Raw genomic sequence first — 24,237 nt, 5'->3', positions numbered from 1 at the left:
AATTGTTCTCACGGTCTCTCTTCCGCCCCTGTCCGCATCTTTTTGATCTTTGCCGTTCGTTTACCGGAGACGTCGTTCGTTTTGACAAATCGCGCGACGTCCAGAATCTACGTGGGAAAGCGGCAGCACGGGGCAAAAGGATGAAGAGATAGCTGCTAGCTAGCCCGCAGCGTCTCGCGAGATTCCTCGCCGATGCGTGCTCGCTGTCTCGTAGGGAAAGATGAAACGGGTGTGGCAAATTCATGGGAAAATTGGCTTCATCGCACCACGGCCGAGACAAGTTTCTGCGCGAGCGATCGCTGCTGATGTTTCGACTTGTCCGGCATCGGAATGGCGACGGGACAGGGTGGAGGGAAGAGGGAAGAGGGGAGAGAGAGAAAGAGAGAGAGAGATAAAGAGAGAGAGAGAAAGAGAGAGAGAGAGAGAGAGAGAGAAAGGAAGGACATATCGTGGAGGCTCGCCAACGGATATAAAAATCGCGAGTCACGTCCCAGGTGACAGTGTCGACTTGATTTGGTTTCCGCACAGGGCTCAACACCTGGGGTCCAGTCTCGTACATTCAGCTCCAAACTCGCTCTCTGGAACCCGATCGAACGCCGAGCTCCTTTTTCCACGGTTTCCAAGAGGAATCCCGTATACGCTTTCGCCCGAAACAATTCTTTCCTTCTTTACTACCTCGACTCGCGCAGTTACGAATTTCGACGATCGCCGTAGCGACGTGTACGCGACCCGAAGGAGCGTCGGTCCAGGCTCATGGTAATTTCGGTTCGACAGAGATCGGTCCAACGTCGGTTTGAAACTGATTGCAGGACACCGGAACAGATACCTTTGAACACTACAGGAGTATACGCAATACACAATACGCCATATATAATTACGCTATATACGTATCTTAAATATTCAGAAAAAAAAACATATACAATATATATATGTATATACGTACATACGTATGCGATGTATCGGGTATACGAGAAATATATATGTAGGTATATAATATATGTGTATACACACATATGTATATATGTATACCTGTATATACGTGAGGCTGTGTACACGCTTATATACGTATACCACTATAGAAGTTACGGAGGATACGTGTACGTCTACGCGTATATATGCGTGCCTCCAGCGTATGTGCGGCCTGCGGTGCTCGAATCGCGATTGCCACCGCCACGCTAACTCGGCCACGCACGGTTCCCGTAGAAATTTTCATGTCGGTGTTTTGCAAACGGGAGGCATCGTCGCACGTAATTTCTGGCGATAGAGGCGGCAAGAGGCGGCGTCGGCGGCTTGTTCTCCTCTCTCAGTTCGATATCGTAGCACGTCCCTGCCATCGAGAGAGCCGAGTATGTTTGAAACACACGCTCGGCTCACTTTTATTCCTCGGCTCGTAAATCCCTTCTACGCGATAAAACGAATCGCCGGAAAACGATATTGCGGGTGGGACAACCGTAAAAAGCGTTAGAGCGGATTGCCGCACGGTCGAACGCATTTTTCGGTGGCCGGGTTCGGCACCTCCCGTCGCTTTTTGCGGTACGTTTTCGTTTATCGCACCCCGCGTACCACCGCCGCCGCCGTCGCCGTCGCCCGTCATCCCCCCGCGCCCGCGTCGCGTCACCTTTTCCTGTTCCGTTGACCTCGTCGTCGACGATTCGAGCATCGCGGGTAGGGCCATGCAACAAGAACATCGCAAATCGAATTAAACGAGTCAACCATAAACCATAAACGAAGTGGACAAGAATATATCTTGCGAAGACTGTGGAACGTAGCAAGGTTCCCTTGTAACAGTTCAGCCAACCAAACAGCTGTGACGAGCTATAAAAACGTAGGTTAGTAGGCCATCCGTGTAGTGTACGTAGTGTGGTATATGCTGGTATACGTGGCATCTGTACTCTCGTGTACATGGAGACGCGCACGTGTAGATGCAAATTGTCATGTATGGGGGTGACTCGGTCCGTCTTGCGCGCGAGCGTTCGCCCGTGTACCGCGTGGACGTGTGTGTGTGTGTGTATACGCCCAATATGCCCCTTGTTGCCACATAAATATCGCGGGTCGCGCGGTGCCCGTGGGTCCCTCGGCTCTCGCGTTTCTTTTTTTCGCGTTCGCCCGCCGAGGATTTCCTCGAGACTTGCAATCGGTGAAGGAAATGCTTCAATTTAGACCATTTCGCGGCACGCAAACGAACCGGCGGCGACTCGAATCGTCCGAATACCACCACCGCGACGTAGTTACCGGTCCCGGATCAGCGAATTCCATCGGATTCGCTCGAAGAACGAAATGGTAACTACATGAATATTCAGCCGAATATTTATTAGAGTTACGTGCTCCCGCGAGCGGGCGCGCGCGCACGCGCTTCATCGACGCGACCGGCCCCCTCGGTTTCCGCGCCCTTCGATCGAATGTTGTTCTTTCGAATTTTCCGCGGCTCATGAATATTCACGAAAGGGACCGCACACGTGCACGCACGTCGGATAATCGTGAAACAAACAATCGGAAACAAGCGGCATAGTGGGAGGATGAATCGGCGCGATCGGGATGCTGATTCTCTTGCTCGGATGTCGCGGCTGACACGATTGATCCGTGATGATCCGCGAGAGACGGCATGGAAAATGAGAATGAGTGATAGTTAGAAAGAGAAAGTAAGAGCGAGAGAGCGAGAGAGAGAAAGAGAGAGAATGAAAAGTAAGATTGCATTTTGCAGTGATTCCTCTCGTGAAAACGGTGTGAAAGATGGGGTTCTCGGGGTTGACCGTCGATACGAACGATTCGTTGGGAAGAAAAGAAATGATCGAGAACGGCTGTCGAGATTGTGAGTTCTGTATGAGTTTGAGAATGCAAACTGTACCATCAACACTTCGGACACGGAGCTGATGCTGAGGACATACATGGTGACGCCGACCTCCACTGGTGGACCTGCAATCAACAAAACCATCCGGCCTTGGTCGCTCTGATTACCCGCTAGTTTCTATGTTTCCGTACATGTGACAGGTAGATTTGTACGTAGACAAGAACCTTAAACAGTTCGTGGCTCACCCCTGACTCACGGACAGAAGTAGTAGGGCTTTCATCGAGTTCTAAAGAGAATGAATACGGGCCCCTATTGCAGAATTGTAGGCATTCGACGCGACAAAGCGTACTCGATCGAACCATTCAACCGGTGGAAACCTTTGCTGGAAATTTGGAAACATTACGTTCGGCTATATTGTCAAAGAAAGCACGAAAGTCAGGGGTAAAATGCAAGCGTACAAGTCGAAGAGAGCTCGCACCCTGCACGGAACCAAATCAACAGCACTCGTCGGCCACGTTGCTTTCCGAGCTAGAAGAATTATTCATACTTGACTCGTTATATATATATAATCCTTAACTATTATATACATCCATATATATGTATGTATATACTGCATTATATGTGCCTGTGGGCATATATGATAAATATGCACATATATGTATATATATATATGTATGTATATATTATATTATATGCACATGTATACATACAGTATATTATATCTACATACAGGCATATATTATATTAATATGTACACATATGCATATGTACATACACTGTGTACCACAACTCTCATTACATCTGGAAAGGAGTGATCCTGAGGTAATTCGATGTAACTTTTTCCTTAGCGAAAATGTTAATTGCGATTTCGTGAACGAGTTTATTAACGAAAGTTACGAACCAACCAGAAATCGCCTCTATGATTGATCCGCGGTTTCCGTTAATAACTCGTGAACGAAGTCGTAGCCACGACTTTTGCTCAGAAAAATGTTATTACAAATCACATCAGGAATTACCTCTTTCCAAGTGCAATGAGAATTCTCGGACACTCTGTATTATATATATATATATATATATATATATATATATATATATATATATATATATATATATATATATATATATATACAGGGTGTCCCAAAAATGTCTCGCAATCCAAAAGTAGGGGATTCCTGAGGTGATTTGAAGCAACTTTTTCCTTAGCGAAAATGCGATCCGCGGCTTCGTTTACGAGTTATTAACGAAAAACAGTGACCAATCAGAGGCGAGATCATTTGGCGCGAGACGGCCGAGCCAATGGGCGGAACTGGGCTCCGCGCACTCGTTGGCTGGGCCGCCGCGCGCCAGCCTAGCTCGCCTCTTATTGGTCAGTATTTTTCGTTAATAACTCGTAAACGAAGCCTCGGAGAAAATTTTCGCAAAGGAAAAAGTTGCTTCAAATGACCGCAGGAACCTCCCATTTCCGGAGTGCAAGACATTTTCAGGATACCCTGTATATATATATATGCATATATTATTATGTATACGCACATATATGCATATGTATATGCATATATATGTATGTATATATATGTGCACCCATCAGAGTCACGTAACAAGGTGACTTTTTACCTTATTCAACTATCGTCATTTCTTTCGTTTGCGTTCGTACCACTCATTTCTTGGTCGTTTCTCGTTACAGATTTCCCTTTTGTAACGATTCCCGGTCTCTCGTTCCGACGGCCATCGTTACTAGCCGAGCATCGTGTTTATTCTAATTGGCATTACGCTAGCCACACCCGTGTGTCTACGTGGGTATACGTCACGGGACGTTCAGAGACCCGTGTACCGTTTGACATTTCACGTTCCCCTTGTCTGATCCCTCTCGTTTACTGTTACCTGTTCCACTCCCCTGATCGGCCTGCCGGTTCTCGTTTGTTCTCTCGTTTCGTAAACGTGATCGTAAATCGTAATCGTAATCGTAATCGTAATCGTAATCGCTAAATCTCAGATCTAAACTCGTGAAACGGTAGAACTAGTTCAGAGAAACACATCGCTAAATTGCTGTCATTGTCACTGCGATCGTCGATTCCGGGCGAATCTCATTGCTCGCGGATCGGATTTTCCAAACAATTCAATTCACCGACCGAAAAAGCTATCGGACGGATCTGTTTTGTCTTTCGCTTCGATTTTTCTTTTCTCTACTACATTCTCTTTTCGTGTTTCCAAGTACGTTGTCATTGCGACACGTGGAACCGGGGTCTTTCTCGAGTTCGGAAAAGAAAAGAACGAACGTGTGATACGTGCGGTGTCAGACACAGGGGGTTCGGGGGGCTTGGAGCTGGGGTGGTTCGTGGAGGTGAGAAGGTATCGGTGATCGTGAAGGTATTGTGGCGGCGGTGGTGTGGGTGGGGTCTCGGGGGTGGGGGGGGGGGTCGACAGGGGGCTTTTCGGGCGGAATAAAATATAGAATAATAATAATTGTAAGTGGTGGCAGGCGGGCAGCCCATCTCAGCAACCGCGGCATAGCAGCTAGCGTCTAAAAATGGTCTAACGGGACGGTCGTGCGTATGTTAATATCCAAAATTGAACAAGATACTATATTGTTCTACTACAGAGGAAACAAAAGTGTTCGTTCGATTCGTCGTTCCGGACAATAGAGCAAACCACGCTTCAGACAGCATAGGCTAATAAAAGTAACAAGCAGGAGACAGTGAAATATATATATGTAATAATATAGCGAAATGTAAAATATATATATATGCTTAATTATAGTATGAGATATATTATACGTAACGTGTACATATATATATATTTGTCTACACTCGGAAAAATGTAAGATCGAGAATGATTGGTGGCCGTTCAGAGAATAGTATCGTCAACGTGACGCATATAGAGATTCTATTAGAAATTGAGTGAGATATATAGATAGAACGTGTGCCTTTCTAGTAACTATAGAATGCGTGTACAGATACAAACCATCTGCCTACTATGTACTATACACGGACCAGACGACTGTAGCGATAATCTACGGAAATTTTTTTTATCGTTTCTCATCTCTTCTGCTTCTTCTTTTTCGGTATATTATTTTTTTTTTCTGAGTGTAGCCTACGAGTTTTTTTGTGAGCACTTTTATCGTTTCACACACGCGAAATAGTACTTTGTCCATTTTTGGTTTAGTGTTGTTCCGATGGAGTATCGCGTTGCGGTTTCCGTGTGTCGTGTGCCAGTGTCGTTCCCTGTTCCATGCACGCGCATCATTATTCTAACATTAATACGAGCCTCCAACATCAACGTCAATAGCACGGCGACCAGGCGAATTATGAAGGAACGCGTCGAGTTGATCGAAGCCCTTAACCCGCGACGAATAATCTCGCTGCTGAAATACATTTCTGGCGCCGTCGAGGTTTAAACTTTACTTTACGGGTCCACAGACTTTTTGCTCCTTTATCTGTATTCCTGTAGATTTTGTCCAGAAAATTCCAAAAATTCAAGTCCCAAGGTGCGCAAACCATTGGTTCAGATGTTACACGTGCTAAAAGCCTTCTTATACGCGCTCTAACTTCTTACGAGGAATTTATTTAATATTTTTCGCTATCATCCAGCGTCGCCACTGATGGAATTACGTATGTAAGAACGCGGCATCGAGCTAACATGTCAAAAACGCTTGAAATTCGTCAACTTTGGACGCGTGCAACATTTGAATCAATGAGACTTGCACATCTTGGGACTTGAAGTCTTTGCGTTTTCTCAACAAAATCAACAAAATAAAAAAGCCAAGAATCTCTGAACCCTTAAAGTAAAGATTGGTCGCCATCAACGCTTTCTTCAGAAATGCAACGCAATTTATCGTTCTTATTTCGCAACCGAGCGTAGAAGAATTCGCAGATTCACAGGTATTGGAATATTTGGTCGCATCTTTGTGAGAAATTGTTTACAAGATACTCGAAACAATTTTAATACATACAAACGTAAGCTCTCAAATCGACGAAAGTTTATTCCGATGCCGTTCGATTAAATTGTTTAATGTGCTGTGATCATGCACCAATGGCGATGTTCACAGCACGGTTATGTTTATCGATTATTTAGTTAAAATAACGAAAATAAAATGTCGAACAATAGCGTAAGTTTTCATATCTTTCACTATATTTTCAGTCGTTTCGCGTAATTTAAAATTCTATTTGTTAGAATTGTATCACGAACGTTTATGTGATTTTCCATTTTCATAGAGAAATTCGAAGCTTGTTCTATCGAGAGTAAGATTGAAATTCCTGCACAATTATGGCAGATGTAAGCAGCTTGAACTCGCATTAAATTCTAATAAACTTTGTTCTTCGTTCTTGGAACCTTTTATGAACTAAAAATGTTTAATGTTCTGCGGTCTAGAAATATCGTTGTAATTGGATTCGCCTCTGCATGGAGACTGTTCGTTAGTAATATGCATTTGAACGAAAAGCCCGGGAGTTTGAATATACTTTGTTCTCCTTGATTGTCAGCCGCTGTCCGATTAGAGATGCTACGCGTTGTGAAAATGAAAAACTGGCGGGATAACTGTCTGAACAAATAATCGAGCAGAAACTAGGACAGGCATCTCGAGATACTAGAACTACAATAAATATATCGCGAGACAGTTACGCAAGGCACGTGTATCACCGAATTTCAATTCCTTATTTTCAGGTGACAATTCAAACAAACTGCAATCAGATTGTTCCGTCCGAAACCTGCTTATTTATAATAGAAAACGTATCTATTTACAAACGGTTTAACAATATCGAAATTTGTTCTTTCTTTTCTTCTATTTCCAGTAGAATTACACTGTTTCTCTAAAAATTGTACTTCAACAAATTGTTTTTTATAGGTATAAAGGAAATATTCGACTGCGGATTTTTATACAATTTTTATATTTTTCATGGAAAATCAACAGTTTTCAAATGATAAGAAATTGTTACGTTGACAAAAGACAATGAGATTTAATAGATATTCTTAAAATTCTGCTTTTCACAAAATAATCTCTAAAAGTTGCAACACCTACGAAAATCTATAGCCTGCTTCTTGTAAACATAGCTAGATATCTTTACGTTAACACCTTGGTAATAATGAACACTGGTCAAAATCAACGGTTTTAAATATTGGCTAACTTTCTTGATTCAAGCATAAGATAGTAGAGCCTCTTACTGTCGGGTGGCCAATTGCCGTGTCTTTGCTTCGTCTTTTATTCGTTTATTTTTTAATAAAAGAACGCAATATGTCTTGTTCGATGAATTAAAAGGCACAAAAATTGGTCGCTCCACAGTAACCGGCTCTACTACCCCATATTGTACCAAGGACCGACGACAAGTCAAAATAAATCAGTTTCGTCGTTCTTATCAGGTTCGGTGCGATACATATTTATTACAAGTTTATCAGCTATCTGCCACGTCATTTCGGACACTGGCATTACGGTTCGTCTTGTTACGAAAGTACGTTCGGCTCGTTGACCCTCGGGTGAAAATAGGCGAGCGAGAACGACACGCGGCGGCCGTGCCCGACGTCGATTAGTTTACTCGAACTGAAACGTGGGCGGCCGATGAAAATTTCGTCGATTTAAGAGCATCGATTCGCGTACCCGTCGCCGACCTTGCCAAGAAATTGGACACCGAGCCGGGGTGGAAGGGCTGCTCGAAGAGCGACGGTCCGATCGTAATCGTGTTACGCGATTGTCGCGGTTCCAGGCGTTCTCGCGAAACGAAGAGCAGATCAAAGGAGCACACAGCTCGGGGCGATGCGGTTCTGTGCACGGCAACCGAACTAATTTCATCGAGGAAGCGGCAATCGGCCCTCGACACGTACGATCGAGCGACGAACAGCCCCGGGACAAGTCCTCCTTTTCCCTCCTCGATCGAGCCAGATTAAACCTGTGAATTTCCTGCGGTCGGGCTGCAATTAATCGATTATCTTCCGCACGCCTCGGTCCGATCGATCCTGTCGAGCATTGTTGCGCAATCAGCCGACTCCTATCCCGAAAAGTAATCCGAGGGATTCTGCGAAAGTTACGGTGCAATATGCGCGGTTCTGACGAGGACCGGTCGTCCCGGCGCCTAGTGGTCCTAGGACTAATCACGACGACTGGTCCCAATCGCCGTGAGGCTCGCCGGGGAACATTGGCTCACGGTTCATTCCGTTCGTCGTCCTAACGCGCGAACGCATACTAACCGAGCGATTTCGATGAAACTTACGAATAGCACGAAGTTCGAGATAATATCCGATCGGGTTTTCTTTTATCGGCCAACGCTCGAATATGCAGGCGAAAATAGATTTCGAACCGGCAAATCACGTTTGGTCGTTTATGTTCAAGGAAACGTTCGATAGAAAGTTTCTTTTTTTTCACGCTGAAGTTGTCATGTAAACAGATTCAAAAGGAATTCGTCGATCCGAAAGACGTCTCGATAAATAACATTTCTTTCGAAGTTCTTTCAACGTTGCTCGATCGCACCGTGCTCCACGAACGAATGCGAGCAAACTGGAGGTTCGATGTTTTCAAGAATTTCGTGCATGAAAATGTCTAAAAAACGTTATTTACCAAATCCGTTTATCCGAGTCGCGAGCCTCTCGAGAATCCATTTGCACGGTCGCAATCGAGAACGCGCGATTAAACACGCTTCTACGGTTAAAAGTTCTGAAGGTAAACGATCAAGCGTGCCTTGCGAGTCCGTCTTTCATTAACGTTCGTTGCCCGCGTACGAACGATGGTCGTTAAAAGCGTATACTTGTCGGTTATCTGTCGAAGCATTCTGCGATACGTAAGCTCGTGAAAAATCGCAGGAGGTTACTCGGGTAACAGCCCTCGTTGCTTACACTCCAATGTTCCATTGCCAGAATGCGTGCATACCGTGCGAGCGCTGCCGTTGCATTCCGCCAATAGAAAATGGGAGTCGGTGCACGTGTGCGGGCGCAGACTGAATGAAATGAACCGGGAACGCGTGTTTAGCGATCTCTTCGAAGCTCCGGGCGACGTTACCAAGAACGGCTCGTTTCCGGGGTTGGTTTGAAAAATATCGGGAAAGTAGCGATCTTCAATCTTTCGCGAATATTATGCCACCGGAACGGGATATCAAAGAGGGCCAGGGGAACTATATAACGCGTTTCTGTGCGCGTGCATGCATCATCCTGTGTTGGTGTGCGCGCGGCCGCGTCTACGTGTGTGTATATTCTCTGTTGTATATTCTCTGTTACATATCGAAATGGGTATTCTTTTGTCCGTTTACCTGTGTATCGGCACGCGCGCCTTTTCTGTACGTATATATGTTTGATACGTGCGTGTATGTCTCTGTGTGTTATGTGTGTGTGCGCAGAGTGTCGGTATGTACATGAGATCATGGATATAACGATCGACGGCAATCGTTTTTCTCAAAATACACGGGCACTAAGAAGTGGTTGCTCGGGCAAAGGGGTGGGGGATGTTTTAAGTCGAACGATCGGAATGATTAGTAAAATCGATTTTCAGCGTTTAATGACTGAGTAAGACCTAGAGGTAGTACCATTTTCACTTCGGATAGCGAGCTGATACTCAAGACGTACATGGTGACGCCGACCTCGACAGGAGGACCTGAAATCGAAGGTTAGTAAGACTGAGTCGGCCGTTTCCGGCCGCGGACAAGTTACACGATGGGGTGACTATGGCTTTTGTTTTTCACTGATCGTTAAATTACTCTCATTCTCATTACATTCTAAATACATAGCTTTTTTTTTGCTTTTATTCTGGTTTATTATTCTTTTTTGCTTTCATGAATTTACTGTGAGCGTGGAATGTCATGGTATATTTTTTTTTTTTTTGTTAAGTGGTATCGTTACGTCGGATGGATCGCTGAAAGTGGTAATTAGTCTCGATTAGAGGACTACCAATTGTCGTTTTCTTTTGTTTTGTTTTCTCGCTCTTTCGGAACGTGTGCTTGGACGTTGGTACAGTTACGAGGCTCTTATTCGTTCTTTGGATTCAGTGCTGTAACGTTGATCGTCGCGCGTATCTCGGTTGAAGCCGCTCGATTATGCCGGTTTCGCAATAGTAATCGCATTTGGCATCGCTCGTCGCCCTCTGAGAAATTGTACCCAAAACAGCGCGAGGTCCTTTTAAAACTGTGAGATTATTTACAGAGTTAAATTGGTTATTTTGAAAATCTTTAGTGACCTTGTGTCAGTGATCCTGAAAATATCTGATGACAGAATTCTACTTGGTTTTCTTGACAGAAAAGGGGGGGGGGCGTATACGTAGACCGAGGATCGAATCGGGCAACTACGCTCAAACCACATGGAACACGTGCGCAGAAAGGAGAACTTTGTAGTAACAAAGTCAGCGAACTCTTAATGTACACCAAATCAAACCGTGTAAATCCTTAACGAACATCGAAGGGTCGAGCTCGATCCTCCAAGTTCTCGGTGTAACTAACTGTTCAACGTTTCAACATTTTCTCGTAGGTGCACTTTTCGATCAGAATTCAAGGAACTCTTTTCGTAAATGGTTAAGCCGGTGAAAAGAGGTTTTAAAACTCTGCACTAGCGCCCATTGATAGAGAAGAAAACTATACCTCATTAATACAAAGAAGACCTCATGAATATTTCGAAGAGGATCATATCACGGTAATAATGAATTTTTTGCTATTTTCCCCTTTTTATACGTTCGATATTAAAAATTCGTATTTCTGTAGTGCAATAATTCTTTAATCATTTTGTTTTCCTATTGCATTACACGAGATACTTTTGTTAATCGAGTATCTGGCGACGCTGCATGCCTTAAACAATTGGCTATCATGAAATATAACATTATCGACGAGACGATATTGTGTTTTATTCTAACGATACACAGTTTCAGTCTTCTTCAGAACATTGCCAGCGACGGATGTATACCAGCAATTTATAATAGTAGCGATTAAAAGGTTTACACGAACTTATAATTCTAAAATAATTTTGTTGGCTCGATTTTAATAATTCACGGGTAAATACTCAATTTCTGCCTTCGCGATAATACGTTGAGTTTTTAAGTATTTAATTTTTTTAGACCCATTATCGAATCATGGGGAAAAGAAAATTTAGGAGAATATTTTTCACGAGCGATAGCGAAAATACTGAAAGTGACAATACCGATACTGAAAGCGTTTGCCATGCAAGACAAACGGCAACATGCTCAAGATCACAAAAATCTGAATATATTTGGACTACGGAAACCTCGGAACCAGAAATACATTCCGTTACTTCAGTGCCAACTACTCGATAATACGCTCCGTAGCGAAAGGGTTAAATTGTCACCAGGGACGAATAACGGTAAATCGCATGGTTAAGAGGCTCTTGATGCGTCGTGGCCCCCATTCTGTGCAACTGTCGATGTTCCGGTGTGGTCGTTGGGGTCGTGGTGGGCAGAAGTTTGTTTTGTCAGGTGGGGAAGAAATGTTTGACGCCCAAAAGAGTTCGGGAACGAAGTGAGAAATAAGGCCGAGTGGTTCGGCCGAGAGAAAAGAAGAAGAAAGGACGCACGGGCGGGCGTTCTCGCGATAAAGTTGACTCGTAAACAACGTCGCTGCCAGGGGCATCGCGCGCCGCAACGCCGATATATCTTCATTTCCATTTCTGGGATGTTTTTAAAACCCTATAGCCGGCGAACGTCCCATATGGGACACATACGTCACAATGACGGCCCCGCGTACACGTTGCAAAACGCAACGAACGGACGTGGTATCGAGTTAATTGAAATGCGTTGGTATGACTTGCTTCCGCCAGCCAATCGCCCGTGAGAAAATGCCACGAACAAAAATAAAAAAAACACAACCGAATAGCGAACGTTGCTGCGAAACGAACCCGACGGACAAAAAAAATTCATCGGAATTGCATCGGCTTGCAGGAACTGTAATTTTTAAAGTCGATGTTTCTACAACTTTCGGTTGTACCAATGAATTGTGGCGAGGCATGTTGGTACACGTGACGATACGTTAACGAGTTTTATTCGGTTGTTTTTATCCCACGCGGACTCGCGTACGCGCTGTTGTCTACGTATACGGCCGTTTGAACAACTTTTATAAATGGAACACGAATGTACGGTGATATTATCATTTTTTAGCGATTCAAACGGTTGCTTAATAAATTGCCATCACAGGGGAATAAGGCTGTATTAATGCGCATAATTGTCGACCATGTATGAAAACATTTATCGTCGACATTTATGTATAAACGTGTACGCTACGCGGGTTCGTTATTACTAAATAAATATATTTAATGTTACGAGTATATTATTTACTTTAGGATGCAAGAGTATTATACTGCAGCTCAAATTATCTGAAGCTGCATTTTGCGTTACTTTTATGCAGGGTGATCGATAATTGTTGTATAATCAGGATGTAGGTGTTTTTATACAAAGAGATAAACTATTCGTCCGAGATCTGTTTTGGAGAAAAAATATTGCAAGCTAAAACAAACCTAACATTGAAAATATTTTTTCTTCTTTCAATTAATTGCAATTATTGCAGAAATGTTTGTAGCCGCTGTCTTGCAAACTAGTCTTTAGTAACACCTAAACAAAAAATATATGAATCGTCTAACCCAATTTTTCAGCAGTTATTTCATATTAAAAAGCGTTGTATATTCTATACAAGACATCTGACTGCTGAATGATCCTAACGTCCTTGTACCTTCATTCTCGTCGATCGCTTATTTTACAGACGACAGTGCACGGTGTCGTTGGACCGTATCGAGTCACGGTGTTCCTATAAATCGAATTGTTTACTCGCGAGTATGTACGCGACATCGTTTAAAACGGTGAACCAGCGTCGTGTTTCTCCGTCGCGTATACATTGTCATTTTTATGTATACGTTCGGCCGCGCCGGTAGAGAAACGCGGTCTGGAAATCCTACGATGCTCCGGAGAATATCTAATGAGAGGCCGTTAGTCTAAGAAGTCATGGAACACTGTTTATCCACCAGATGTAGAGTATCCCGTCGAGCCGCGTAATGTCCGAGCGCTATCTAAATTTTAAATGTTAAAACCCCGCCGCTACACGGAGCCCAGTAAATCCTTCGTCCCGGCTCTTCGAGGATCCTTGGCTCCGCTGGCCGACACATATCGGCAATTTGAATCGGGCGCCAAGCCGATACGTTTAAAACCATCTCTCGGAGAAGAAGCGATAGCGCGTGCTAAAAATAAAAGAACCGTCGAAGATCCCCTCGAAATTTATAGCCATTTTTGCCTGGACACGTTCTATTCGAGAACCATAGTGCACGGTGTCGCGTAAGCTGTGGTAGCGAACGAAGGGTGGCAATTCTGAACGGGTAGAAATATATGAGGGTATACGAATTATCCGCGCTCTGGAACTCTGTTCCAGGAACTTGTTTTGATCAACCGACAGGAAAGAGAAATGTCGTGGTTCTAGAAAAAACCGAAAAATGACAAGAGTAAAGTACCATTATTTTACGTAGAATATCGTTCTAAATGCTTAATACCTATGTAAAACAGTTAGTTAAGCAAGAATATCGCATTGCAAAAAATTAGAAAAATTTATTTTTTCGAAAAATCGAAAATAATAGACCAAGCGTATCAGTCGGTTGCGGCGAGATACGATCCAACGTACCGAGCAAGAGTAAAGTATACGAAATAAGTGTTTTGGACGATTCTAAATGCTTAATCCCTATGTAAAAACGTTAGTTAAGCAAGAATATCGTATTTAAAAAAATTAGAAAAATTTATTTTTCTCTTATTATATTTCTCTTATTATTTATTTTACTATTATTATGTTTCTCTTATTATATTATTATTTTTCTCTTTATTTTTCTTCAGCATACGAAGTTTAAAGTCGAGGAAACAGGGACAATCGCCGATAAGAACAGATCATCCGTTAATAAATATTTTGAAGAGAATGATCTCGCGCAAATCGAAATCAGCTTGTGCACGTTCGCAATGCGCCCCTGTCAGCCTGGTTGATGAGTATACTTCATGTTGGTACCAAGTTAAATTAAACTTCTTAATATCGTTAGAAATTACTCGGGGGATTGTTGTAGGAAGCCGGACAAGTTTCTAAGAGGGGGCGAAGCCTCCTAATTTTACGGACGAATCAGTACCTCGAAGAGTTTTGCGGGTTTCGGAAGTTTCGCAGTTGGAATGCCAAGAAAATCGATCATCGCGACAGGACGAGGGAATTGATAGGGGTTGTTTTCGGGAGTAATTCTCGCGGACGGCACACTTTTCGGTGTCTCGGATTCCACGGCATTGTCTCCCGCGGGAAAAGAGCAAGAAACCGCAGTTGTGGATGCCTCGGTGGGTCACCGTGGCTCGGGGCCAGCGTCAGGAGTCGGATCTGGAACTGTCCCAGCACGGGATCAGGAATGGAATGAAAATGAATGCACGTTCGAACCGACGGCGAATAAATAAAGGATTTGTGTTTACTGTTCCCTCTTCTGGACGTGTTTACAGGGCACCGAATATGAAATTTTCCGTCGGAATTCTCTCGAATAGTCTCATTATGTGCTGCTTAACGGGCTATTCTAGTTTACATCACGTTATTTTCAGTTACTCCGGGATTTTCTTACCGTAAACCTGCGGAGGAACTTTTTAACTACCGAACTTCCCCGCGGATTTTTGTTTACGACCGCCGATGATTAAACACTGGGTCTTTATGCAAATTTTCATACGGCATTTTAGAAAAATAATTCTTAATGAAAAGTTTCTCTGGTTCGATAAAAGTGCTACATAGTAAATTCTCTTCGACTGTCCCTCAGCTTGCGAACAAAAATGGACGTTTTATTTGCAAATGCTCGTTTTTACAGTTGCCATATCATCCATGTTTGTTGCATATAGATATGCGGGATTACATATTTATTTTACGAATAAAATTTTAGAGCAAGCAGTTAAGAAGGTATAAAATATGTATAGTGGGTGAAACAAGTATTGGCACACTGTTGCTTTGTAATATAATCAGTCTATTGTTTATGAATGGTTGGACCCTGTGTACTACGTATACAGTATATACAGGGTGTCCCAAAAATGTCTCGCAATCCGAAAGTAGGGGATTTCTGAGATCATTTGAAGCAACTTTTTCCTTAGCGAAAATGCAATCCGCTGCTTCGTTGACGAGTTATTAACGAAAAACAGTGACCAATCAGAGGCGTGATCATTTGTCGCGAGACGGCCGAGCCGATGAGCGCCTCTTATTGGTCATAGTGTTTTTCGTTAATAACTCGTAAATGCAGCCTCGGAGAAAATTTTCGCAAAGGAAAAAGTTGCTTCAAATGACCTCAGGAACCTCTCATTTTCGGAATACCCTGTATAAACGTAATAGTTTGGCCAACTGTTAGACAGAAATTACTATTGTTCGACGCGTCCAAAAAAAGAATACCACTACCATGACTTGATTTCTAACACTGTTCAAAGACCTTGCGTCGGATCTTTACGGTTCAATCCCGAGCCTGGTGGCGAGAGTCCCGCGATTCGACGGGAAGGGAGCATCCGGTGATCTCGCGGAAGAATGCAACGGCGTTCGGGTGTCTCGCGGACGATCGACGTCGGAGACAAGCGAGAATCCGAGAACGCCCCGCAGCGGGATCGGTGACAGCGGAGACGCTCGGCTGACAGAATCAATGTTGAAATTGTAATCGAAGGTAAAGAACTGTGGGGGAGCGTGGCCGGAGCAGAGATGCCGTTAACGGTAACCCGTGGCAACCCGTGCCGCGTCCCAGCATCGATCCAAGTTTTATCGAAGCGCCCCAGCCCCGCCCTGCTACCGCCGGGACCTAGCCGAAAATTTGACTTTATCGTGGGAATTGAAAACCATCGATTCAATCTTTATGACACTCGAGCCGTACCAGCTCGAGTCCCAGCTGTATCCGTAAACAAATTCCGGCTATCGGATTCTTCGATGTCAGCTGGCGTCCCCTGGCCTTGTCGATAGCTAGTCGATAGACCAACTTTCCCACGAAAGGACCGGTATCGACAAACACGGATAACTCGCGCGTCTTTCTTCGTGGTGGTCTGTTTATCCTGACGACGACGCAGCCGGGGCAAGATTTTTATTAAACTGTTTGCCCGAATTTTGCTATAACCCAGCTCGCTAACATTAGCCGCCGAATGAATCGGTAAAGAGCCGAACTCTGGGAGACCGTTTCGCAAGCAGTACAAAAATACATTTGGTGCCGCTTTAAAACACGTTTTCCCTTTATTTACGGAAAAGACGCGCACGTTTTTCGGTCCTCGAAATACTCGACGTTACTTTCGACGACCTTGTTTCATCTTTCAAGCTGCCGACGAATCTTCTCTCGTGAACTGCTGGGATTTTCGGTGGGTTGAAACCACGGTGTAAGAAGGAGAAGTGGACCGACCACCGTCCAAGGAAGATACTGGAACGATCAGAAAAACGGGACAAGTACACGAAAATATGCGCAATGTATGCACGATTATTGCCCGTTCGTGATCCATAGTTAATGTGCATATTATTCAGAACGTTCTGATCCTATTTGGTTAGGAGTTTAAAGGGGAGTTGCGGTGGATTTGAATTGTTTTCTTACGAAATACTCGTTTTAGTTCTTAGTCAGCGTTAATTCCTTCGGAAACAAAATTGTATATTCAGATATTTTTGTTCGTTTCATTGAATGAAAGCGTTAAAGCGTTGAATATCTATTAACGCGTTTGTAAACGAATTAAGGAAGTTTTGGGTACACTTTCTCGTAGAATTTTCTATTTGAAAAAGATGGTGACTTATAATACTTTCGCACACGTCATATTCCTGCAAGTACATGGTAAGACAGCGTCCAATACGTAATGTAACGTATCGATTTGTTATCGGTTTCGAATTATAAAAAGAATTATAAAAAAAGTAACGTGCCAAAGACGTCCAAAAATTAAGACGAAACAATATTTTACCTACCAAAACACTGATTTCTCTGCAATTAACATTTCGCCTGTTAAACTTGTTATTCTAGATATTCGCCGTCAGTCAGTTCGATGTATCAGGAAAGTGAGCGCAACTCTATTACACTTAATCCGGAGTGAAATGCCTGTGCTCGACCGAATACAGCACTGCTATATTATCATTATCCAGTATCGCAGCTCGTATTTAACTAAAACTTGCCGATACCATTGACGATAGTAGTTCCAATTTGATCATCGATTGCCGCAGAATAATGTACATTTTGACGCGACGAAAGTTAAAAATCGTTCCTACGAATTCATCGTAACTCGAAGATAATTCATCGAAACCCGCGCCTGTAAAAACTTTTAATCACGACGACGGCACGTCGGCCGATTTCATTCGAACAGTTCCCGACAAAAGTGCCATCGTTCCATCGGGTGTCAACAATGGCGCGCGAAAGGTTATATTCGCGAATTTCGCGAATACGCTGTTCAAATTGAATTTCTTTCTGTGACGTTGCGGCCGGGAAAATTTCATCCGGATTGTTTTTCTTTCACGGTTGTAAACGTCATCGGCCGCGGCCCGGCGGGTAACTCCGTCCACCGGCAAATCGAAAAATGACGCGACTTTTCATTCCGTGTCCGGCTCCGGCTGAGAATTTTTACGACGGCAAAGTACACGCCCACGAGCTTGCTCCCTATTGTTCCCGAATATTCTTTTCTGTATCGTCCGCGGCGAAAGAGTAAGCGGCGTCAAAAATATTTCCCGGAGCGTACCACCTCCTCTACATTGTCGTCCCGCTTTTGTCCCTTTGTCGTATCTCGATCAACGTTTCCGGACCGTTTTCCGTTCGTTACACCGCCGATTTTTCCACGGGCGTTCTCTCTTACGCTCGCGCGGGACATTATTCCGTTAAAATCTATCCCATTTCACGCCGCCAGTCGAGCCTCGATCGATCTCTCTCCGTTCTATCGTCGCGATCCACGTTACAGCACTGGTAGGCCGCGTCTTGTCTAGCGTTCCTCGAACTTGCTTCCGTTCGGATCGTAAGCACACGTTTGGAAATTGGTCTGCCGATATTTGCAGCGTTCAAAGTCGATCTCCCGAATTCGTATGCACCGAAGCTCTGATTTCTATACGACTCCGTTCAAGAAAGAAACGATTCGTTTTTTGTGCGAGCGATTCTCGAGGCGATGCTGCATTCGCTACGAAAAGGACTCCCGGTATGCCCAGTCCGTGCAACGATTATCAGAAATGCGTCGAGAAAGCAGGTATATGCGAAAGTGATCGAATATCGTTTGCAAAACCTTGACCGATCCATCTGTGCACATACGCGAACGCGCGCAGCAGTTGTGGGTCGGTAATTATATGGAATAGGGTTCGCCTCATCGATCTCAACGATCTTGATGCCAAAGTCAACGTACATTTCGTAAACGTTGATCGATTCGATAATTAGAGTTCGGCAGATTTTGGAAAAAATGACGACTCCTCTGCGAATTGTTCGGCCGAGAACGTAAATCGATCGGAAACTATACAGTAACTATACAGTCTGTTATTGCGATAATTTTCCGTGCGGTCCTATTTTACATTCTTTGGCATCTAAATATAAAGGCATCGTTATCTTTTCAGAAATAATGTTCTCTAGCTACTACAGAAAATATTTCTGAAACCTGAAATCACGTTAAGAAGGAAACTATATATAGTCTAAAGGTTAAAGTAACAAATTATATTTCCGAATGATTAAAAGATTTTAGAATCTAATTTGAATGTCATGCTATATTGTACATGAATGAGTGCACAATGATGTTAGTTATCAGATGCAACAGAGAAATTATATGTTTTTACTTAAAACACCATGGATGACCTTAAAACACCATCACAGCTGAATAAGACAATTAGGTGACCCGTTTTTAGATAAAGCATTTATTTATTAACGCCGCTCATTGTCGGATTCAGATTCAAACGTGTGCGCAAATATATTTTGAATACCATGCGTTGTGTCATTTCAGGGTGTTCCACGGCTCCATTATTGTTATTCGCGAACCTGCACACCGTAAGTGCACAGTCTCTGTGAATTTCGCGATTATTTGCTGCCCGCATAACACGAATACTTTTAAATTCGCCTATTTGTTTTATTACTTCGTACATCGCGATACAAAGCATTAATCAACAGAAATAAAGTAAGAATGTATAATTTTATTCGTACATTCAATAATTACAACGTTTGCACAGCGTGTCGTATAATTGGCGGTACAACCGGCGAGGGGATGATTCTATTTGCAAAAATAATTCGACAAGAAGAATAACGTTTCTTTGTCATTTAAGGCTCCATTTTCGAGAAAAATTAGGTTGGAAAAATAATAGTATTGAATAGCAATCAAATGGCACATGCTTCAACTCGGTTTTCTCGAGAACGAAGCCTTAAATGAAAATATGTTGTTCTTTTCTCTGGATTTATTTTACATATCCTTGCCGATTGTACCATCGATTACATGACAATTCTGTATGCTCAACAATTACAAGTACTCAGTTTTCGATCGAATGGAAAGCAATTTGTGCAAAATATAAGGGACAAATGAATTCGAGATTAATATGTTAATTGTAGCAACTGTGCACTCTGGGAAACTGTCGAACTTAAAAGCAAATCTCTGCCGAATCAAATCTAATTCAGACGTTGGAGCGGTACAAGCTGTGGTGATGAAATTACTACTATGTTTACTTTTTAAATCGAAAGTAACTGAAACGGAACGCAATTTAATTCAGACTCTAAAGCATGATAAAACGTAGCATACTTTATGTTGCTGAAACCGAATCGAAGTTTAACCAACAAAGAATATATGATACGTGGCAATAAAAGTCTAGAAAACTCGACAATAATATGGTAATAAATAACAATAATTATTTAAAACGAACTTGTAAGCAGAACACATGATAGTAAAAATACTCTCGCGTACAGCAGTTGAAACTGAAGCTGTATGCTATGCGAAGTCACCCATAGCGTTCACGTTAAGATTACATCAATAAAGTGGACCTTATTCTTTATAATTGCCGAAGTTTCTGTTTTCGTTGAAACGATTAGTAACGCGGTGACGATAGTCGCGCGAGTCGTCGAAGGATCGTGGTTTTGTGCGCGATATCGACGCTACCACAGGATAGTCGAATGATTCGGACTATACGATAGCCAGGAAAAATCGCAACCCTACTCACCTCCGTAGTTCGGCCTTACTCTTTTATCGTAACTGACGGAGAACGAGTCCAATATCGCGGAGATGTTGACGTCACCCAGCATATTGCCTCCGCCGGTTCTGCAATATAAAAGGATAACGATTTCTGTGAAAGTTGCCTGGCAGTAAAAAAGTTCGGGAGGTATGAAACTAAAGGTACGAGCTACGCACACACACAGAGAGAGAGAGTCTCGAATAGGAAAGTTTTCTGAAAAGTAACCATTTCACCTATCGCGCTTTGCTCGGGGAAAGTTGAATTTTAGATAATGTGCGGTTTAAATAGCGATAAGGAGACACCGGGACACTGTCGAAGGAATTTGCTCTTCGGCAAGGGGACAATTGTTCCGATCTCTCTGCGGATTTCGCAAGAAATAATAGGGAGTACGAATCTGCTTGTTTCACGTGTTGTTTGCCACATGAGTTATACAGGGTGTCCCAAAAATGTCTCGCAATCCGAAAGTGGCGGGTTCCTTGGGTCATTCGAAGCAACTTTTTCCTTTACAAAAATTTTCTCCGAGGCACCGTTAACGATTTATCAACGAAAAACAGTGACCAATGAGAGGCGAGCTCGGCTGACGCGAGGCGACCGAGCCAATGAGCGGAACTGGGCTTCGTGCGCTGGTTGGCTGGGCCGCCTCGCGTCAGCCGTACTGGATTCTTATTGGTCACTGTTTTTCGTTAATAACTCGTTAACGGTGCCTCGGAGAACATTTTTGTAAAGGAAGAAGCTGCTTCAAATGATCCGAGGAACCCGCTATTTCAGGATTGCGAGACATTTTTGGGACACCCTGTATACAGTAGCTCACGAAAGTATTTGAACATCTTTTAAAAAGCAATAACTTCTTTAAAACTGAACTAAATGACTCAATTTTTTTTTAGATGATAGGGGAAGGTAGACAGGTATGGAGTTACAATGAAGCTGAAAAAGAAAATATGGCAACGATGGCATTTGCATGAAGTACATTTTACAGAGTAACTTTCGTTTCACGATGTTAGAGGGATTCCGAGTTTCTTCCATGGGGTTCATAGTTTTTATACGTTAATAAAAAATACGTTTGGTCGACGGTACACGTTTTAGGTGAATAGGATCGCGCGTTCGGCAAACGTGTACCTAATTCACACGGGCTAGCCTAGGTTGCCTCGGGTAAACGAAACACATGCCTCAGGTAAACGAAAAATATGCTTCGAACGCGAACAAGCGGCTAACGCTTTTAAACGATCAATGACGCGAAAAGGTTCGAGATAATTTCATTTTCGAGCCGATCTACAAACAGTTTGTTATTGAAACATAATTGGCGTTTGTTATTGAAACATAATCCGCGGATACATTTCATTCGGCGGCGATATTAACGGACCATTGGAGTTCTCAAAAATCTCGAGGTAAATAAAATTGAATTGCACTCCCGATTCGTTCACCTTTTACACCCCCATTGTTCACGGGGAACAGTTGTCCCGGATAAAACGACAAAACAGCCGAGCAGATTTTAACAACGGAACTCCGGCATAACTTTTATCAACAGTCCATATATATATATACGCAGCTCGCATAAAGATAATTATTATTGCTTTGTCCCGGCTGCCAAATATCCCTATAAATATTTTTAATACCGTGTTTTGTAAAACAATGAATGGCTCGCTGGCAATGCACGTTGAAACAATGGGAAAGATTTCGCTGTATGGTTTAACCAAACATCCACGGAGAAAATCTATTGTGCTCGAATGTAAAATCCACGCGTCTGCCTCGCGCGGCTTTCGATAAATTCTAAAAATGATATCTAATGTCCTACTATTTTATTCTACTTTTTTCTTTTTTTAAACAGTGGGAAGCTTAATGAAATTATCGCCAAAAGTATATTCAGATATATATCCTTACAAACGGGTTCTGCTTGGTTTATTCATCTCTTTGTACTTGGTCACTGTCAAAATTAACAATTTTATTCCATAAAATCTGTATCAACACAATTCTTTGTAAAATTGTATTTGAACACAGTTGAATTGTTTCCAACGTTGTGTTATTTTTTAATTATACCTACTTTACTGAGTCACATCAAATTCTAGAATAATTCCACGATTCTGCGGTATATAAGAACAATTGTGGCATTTCTCGACTGTCCTAATTAGATTAGGATATTAGCTAGAATTCGAAAATAAAACGAGACGAGCTCGAGGGGTTAAAGTGATACTTACTACTTGGCGAATAAATACGTTCAAGTTTTTGTTAGATCGATCGAAGAAAATTCTTCGAGCGCAGAGAATTCAATTTGAACGCGCTTGGATAAAATGAAAAGAGAATTGATTTTATTTTAGGCAGACTAGATATCTTTCCGGCCGATGATAGAAAATGATCTGTCCATTACGGTTAAGGTTAATTTATCTTCCCTTCTTTCCGGAAGCTGTTACAAAGTAGGGGTGGCATTGTTGCAGGCAGTTTATGTAACGTACTCGAGCACGAATGCGCATGTATGCAAGGTTAGACGCATAAAATGCAGACCGTCTGGGTTTGACTTAACGGGTCAGTAGATATGGTTTTGGCCGGCCAATCAAGCGGTTCCGAGTCCTACGAACGATACAATTCTCTGAGTCTGCAAAAACCTAGCACAGGCCGAGCCTTAATAACGTACGATTTTGATGTGCGACAGCAGATTTTTCGTAAGGTCAAGAATTTCTTCCCGGTAAATTGATACAGCTGTGCTCTTTGCCAAAGGAAACTCACTCAATATTTATTCACAATGCTTCGTCAGATAGTAGGATTACTTGGATTACTACTAGGATTAATATTACTAGTAATATTAAAATTACTCTCTCTCTCTCTCTCTCTCTCTCTCTATTAATATTACATATAGTATTATATAATATAACATATTAGTATTACATTAATATTACTATTAATATTACTACTAATACTTATTAGTATTACATTAATATTACTATTAATATTACTACTAATATTGATTAGTATTACATTAATATTACTATTAATATTACTACTAATATTGATTAGTATTACATTAATATTACTATTAATATTACTACTAATATTTATTAGTAGTAGTATTAATAGTAATTAATATTAAAATTTAAATTTATTAGTAGTAAATTAATAGTAATTAATATTAATAATTATATTTATTAGTAGTAAATTAATAGTAATTAATATTAATAATTATATTTATTAATACTAATATTACTACTAAATATTACTATTAATGTTACTACTAATAGCTGGCCACCTCATCGCTGTGTAATAAACTCAAGTATTAAAAGTGAAAGCTCAACACTACGCAATATTATTTAATCCACGAAAGTGAGCTTTATTAGATATGCAATTTATCTCGAAAGTATTTGGTTTATATATAAACACTTTTGAGATGTGACACTTATCAGCTTA

General features: G+C 42.3%; 1 protein-coding gene across 9 annotated transcripts in view; it reads right to left on the bottom strand.

The window, feature by feature from the left end:
• The window catches only part of Rdl (Resistant to dieldrin), a 157,902-nt gene that overhangs the window by 64,626 nt on the left and 69,039 nt on the right, over positions 1–24,237 (bottom strand). For 8 of the 9 annotated variants that reach the window (XM_076525933.1, XM_076525934.1, XM_076525935.1 and 5 more), the window contains exons 2-3: positions 20,833–20,930; positions 10,285–10,352 (exon numbers count right to left, since the gene is read on the bottom strand). In XM_076525933.1, coding sequence (XP_076382048.1) covers positions 10,285–10,352; positions 20,833–20,930 — 166 coding nt within the window. Of the gene's footprint in view, positions 1–2,845; positions 3,303–10,284; positions 10,353–20,832; positions 20,931–24,237 lie in introns of those variants that run through there. The other variant, XM_076525938.1, reaches the window with a different exon arrangement.

This window comes from Megalopta genalis, chromosome 13, assembly GCF_051020955.1.
Source record: "Megalopta genalis isolate 19385.01 chromosome 13, iyMegGena1_principal, whole genome shotgun sequence".
In the NCBI taxonomy this organism is placed as follows: domain Eukaryota; kingdom Metazoa; phylum Arthropoda; class Insecta; order Hymenoptera; family Halictidae; genus Megalopta; species Megalopta genalis.
This window is presented reverse-complemented; position numbering and strand designations above follow the sequence as displayed.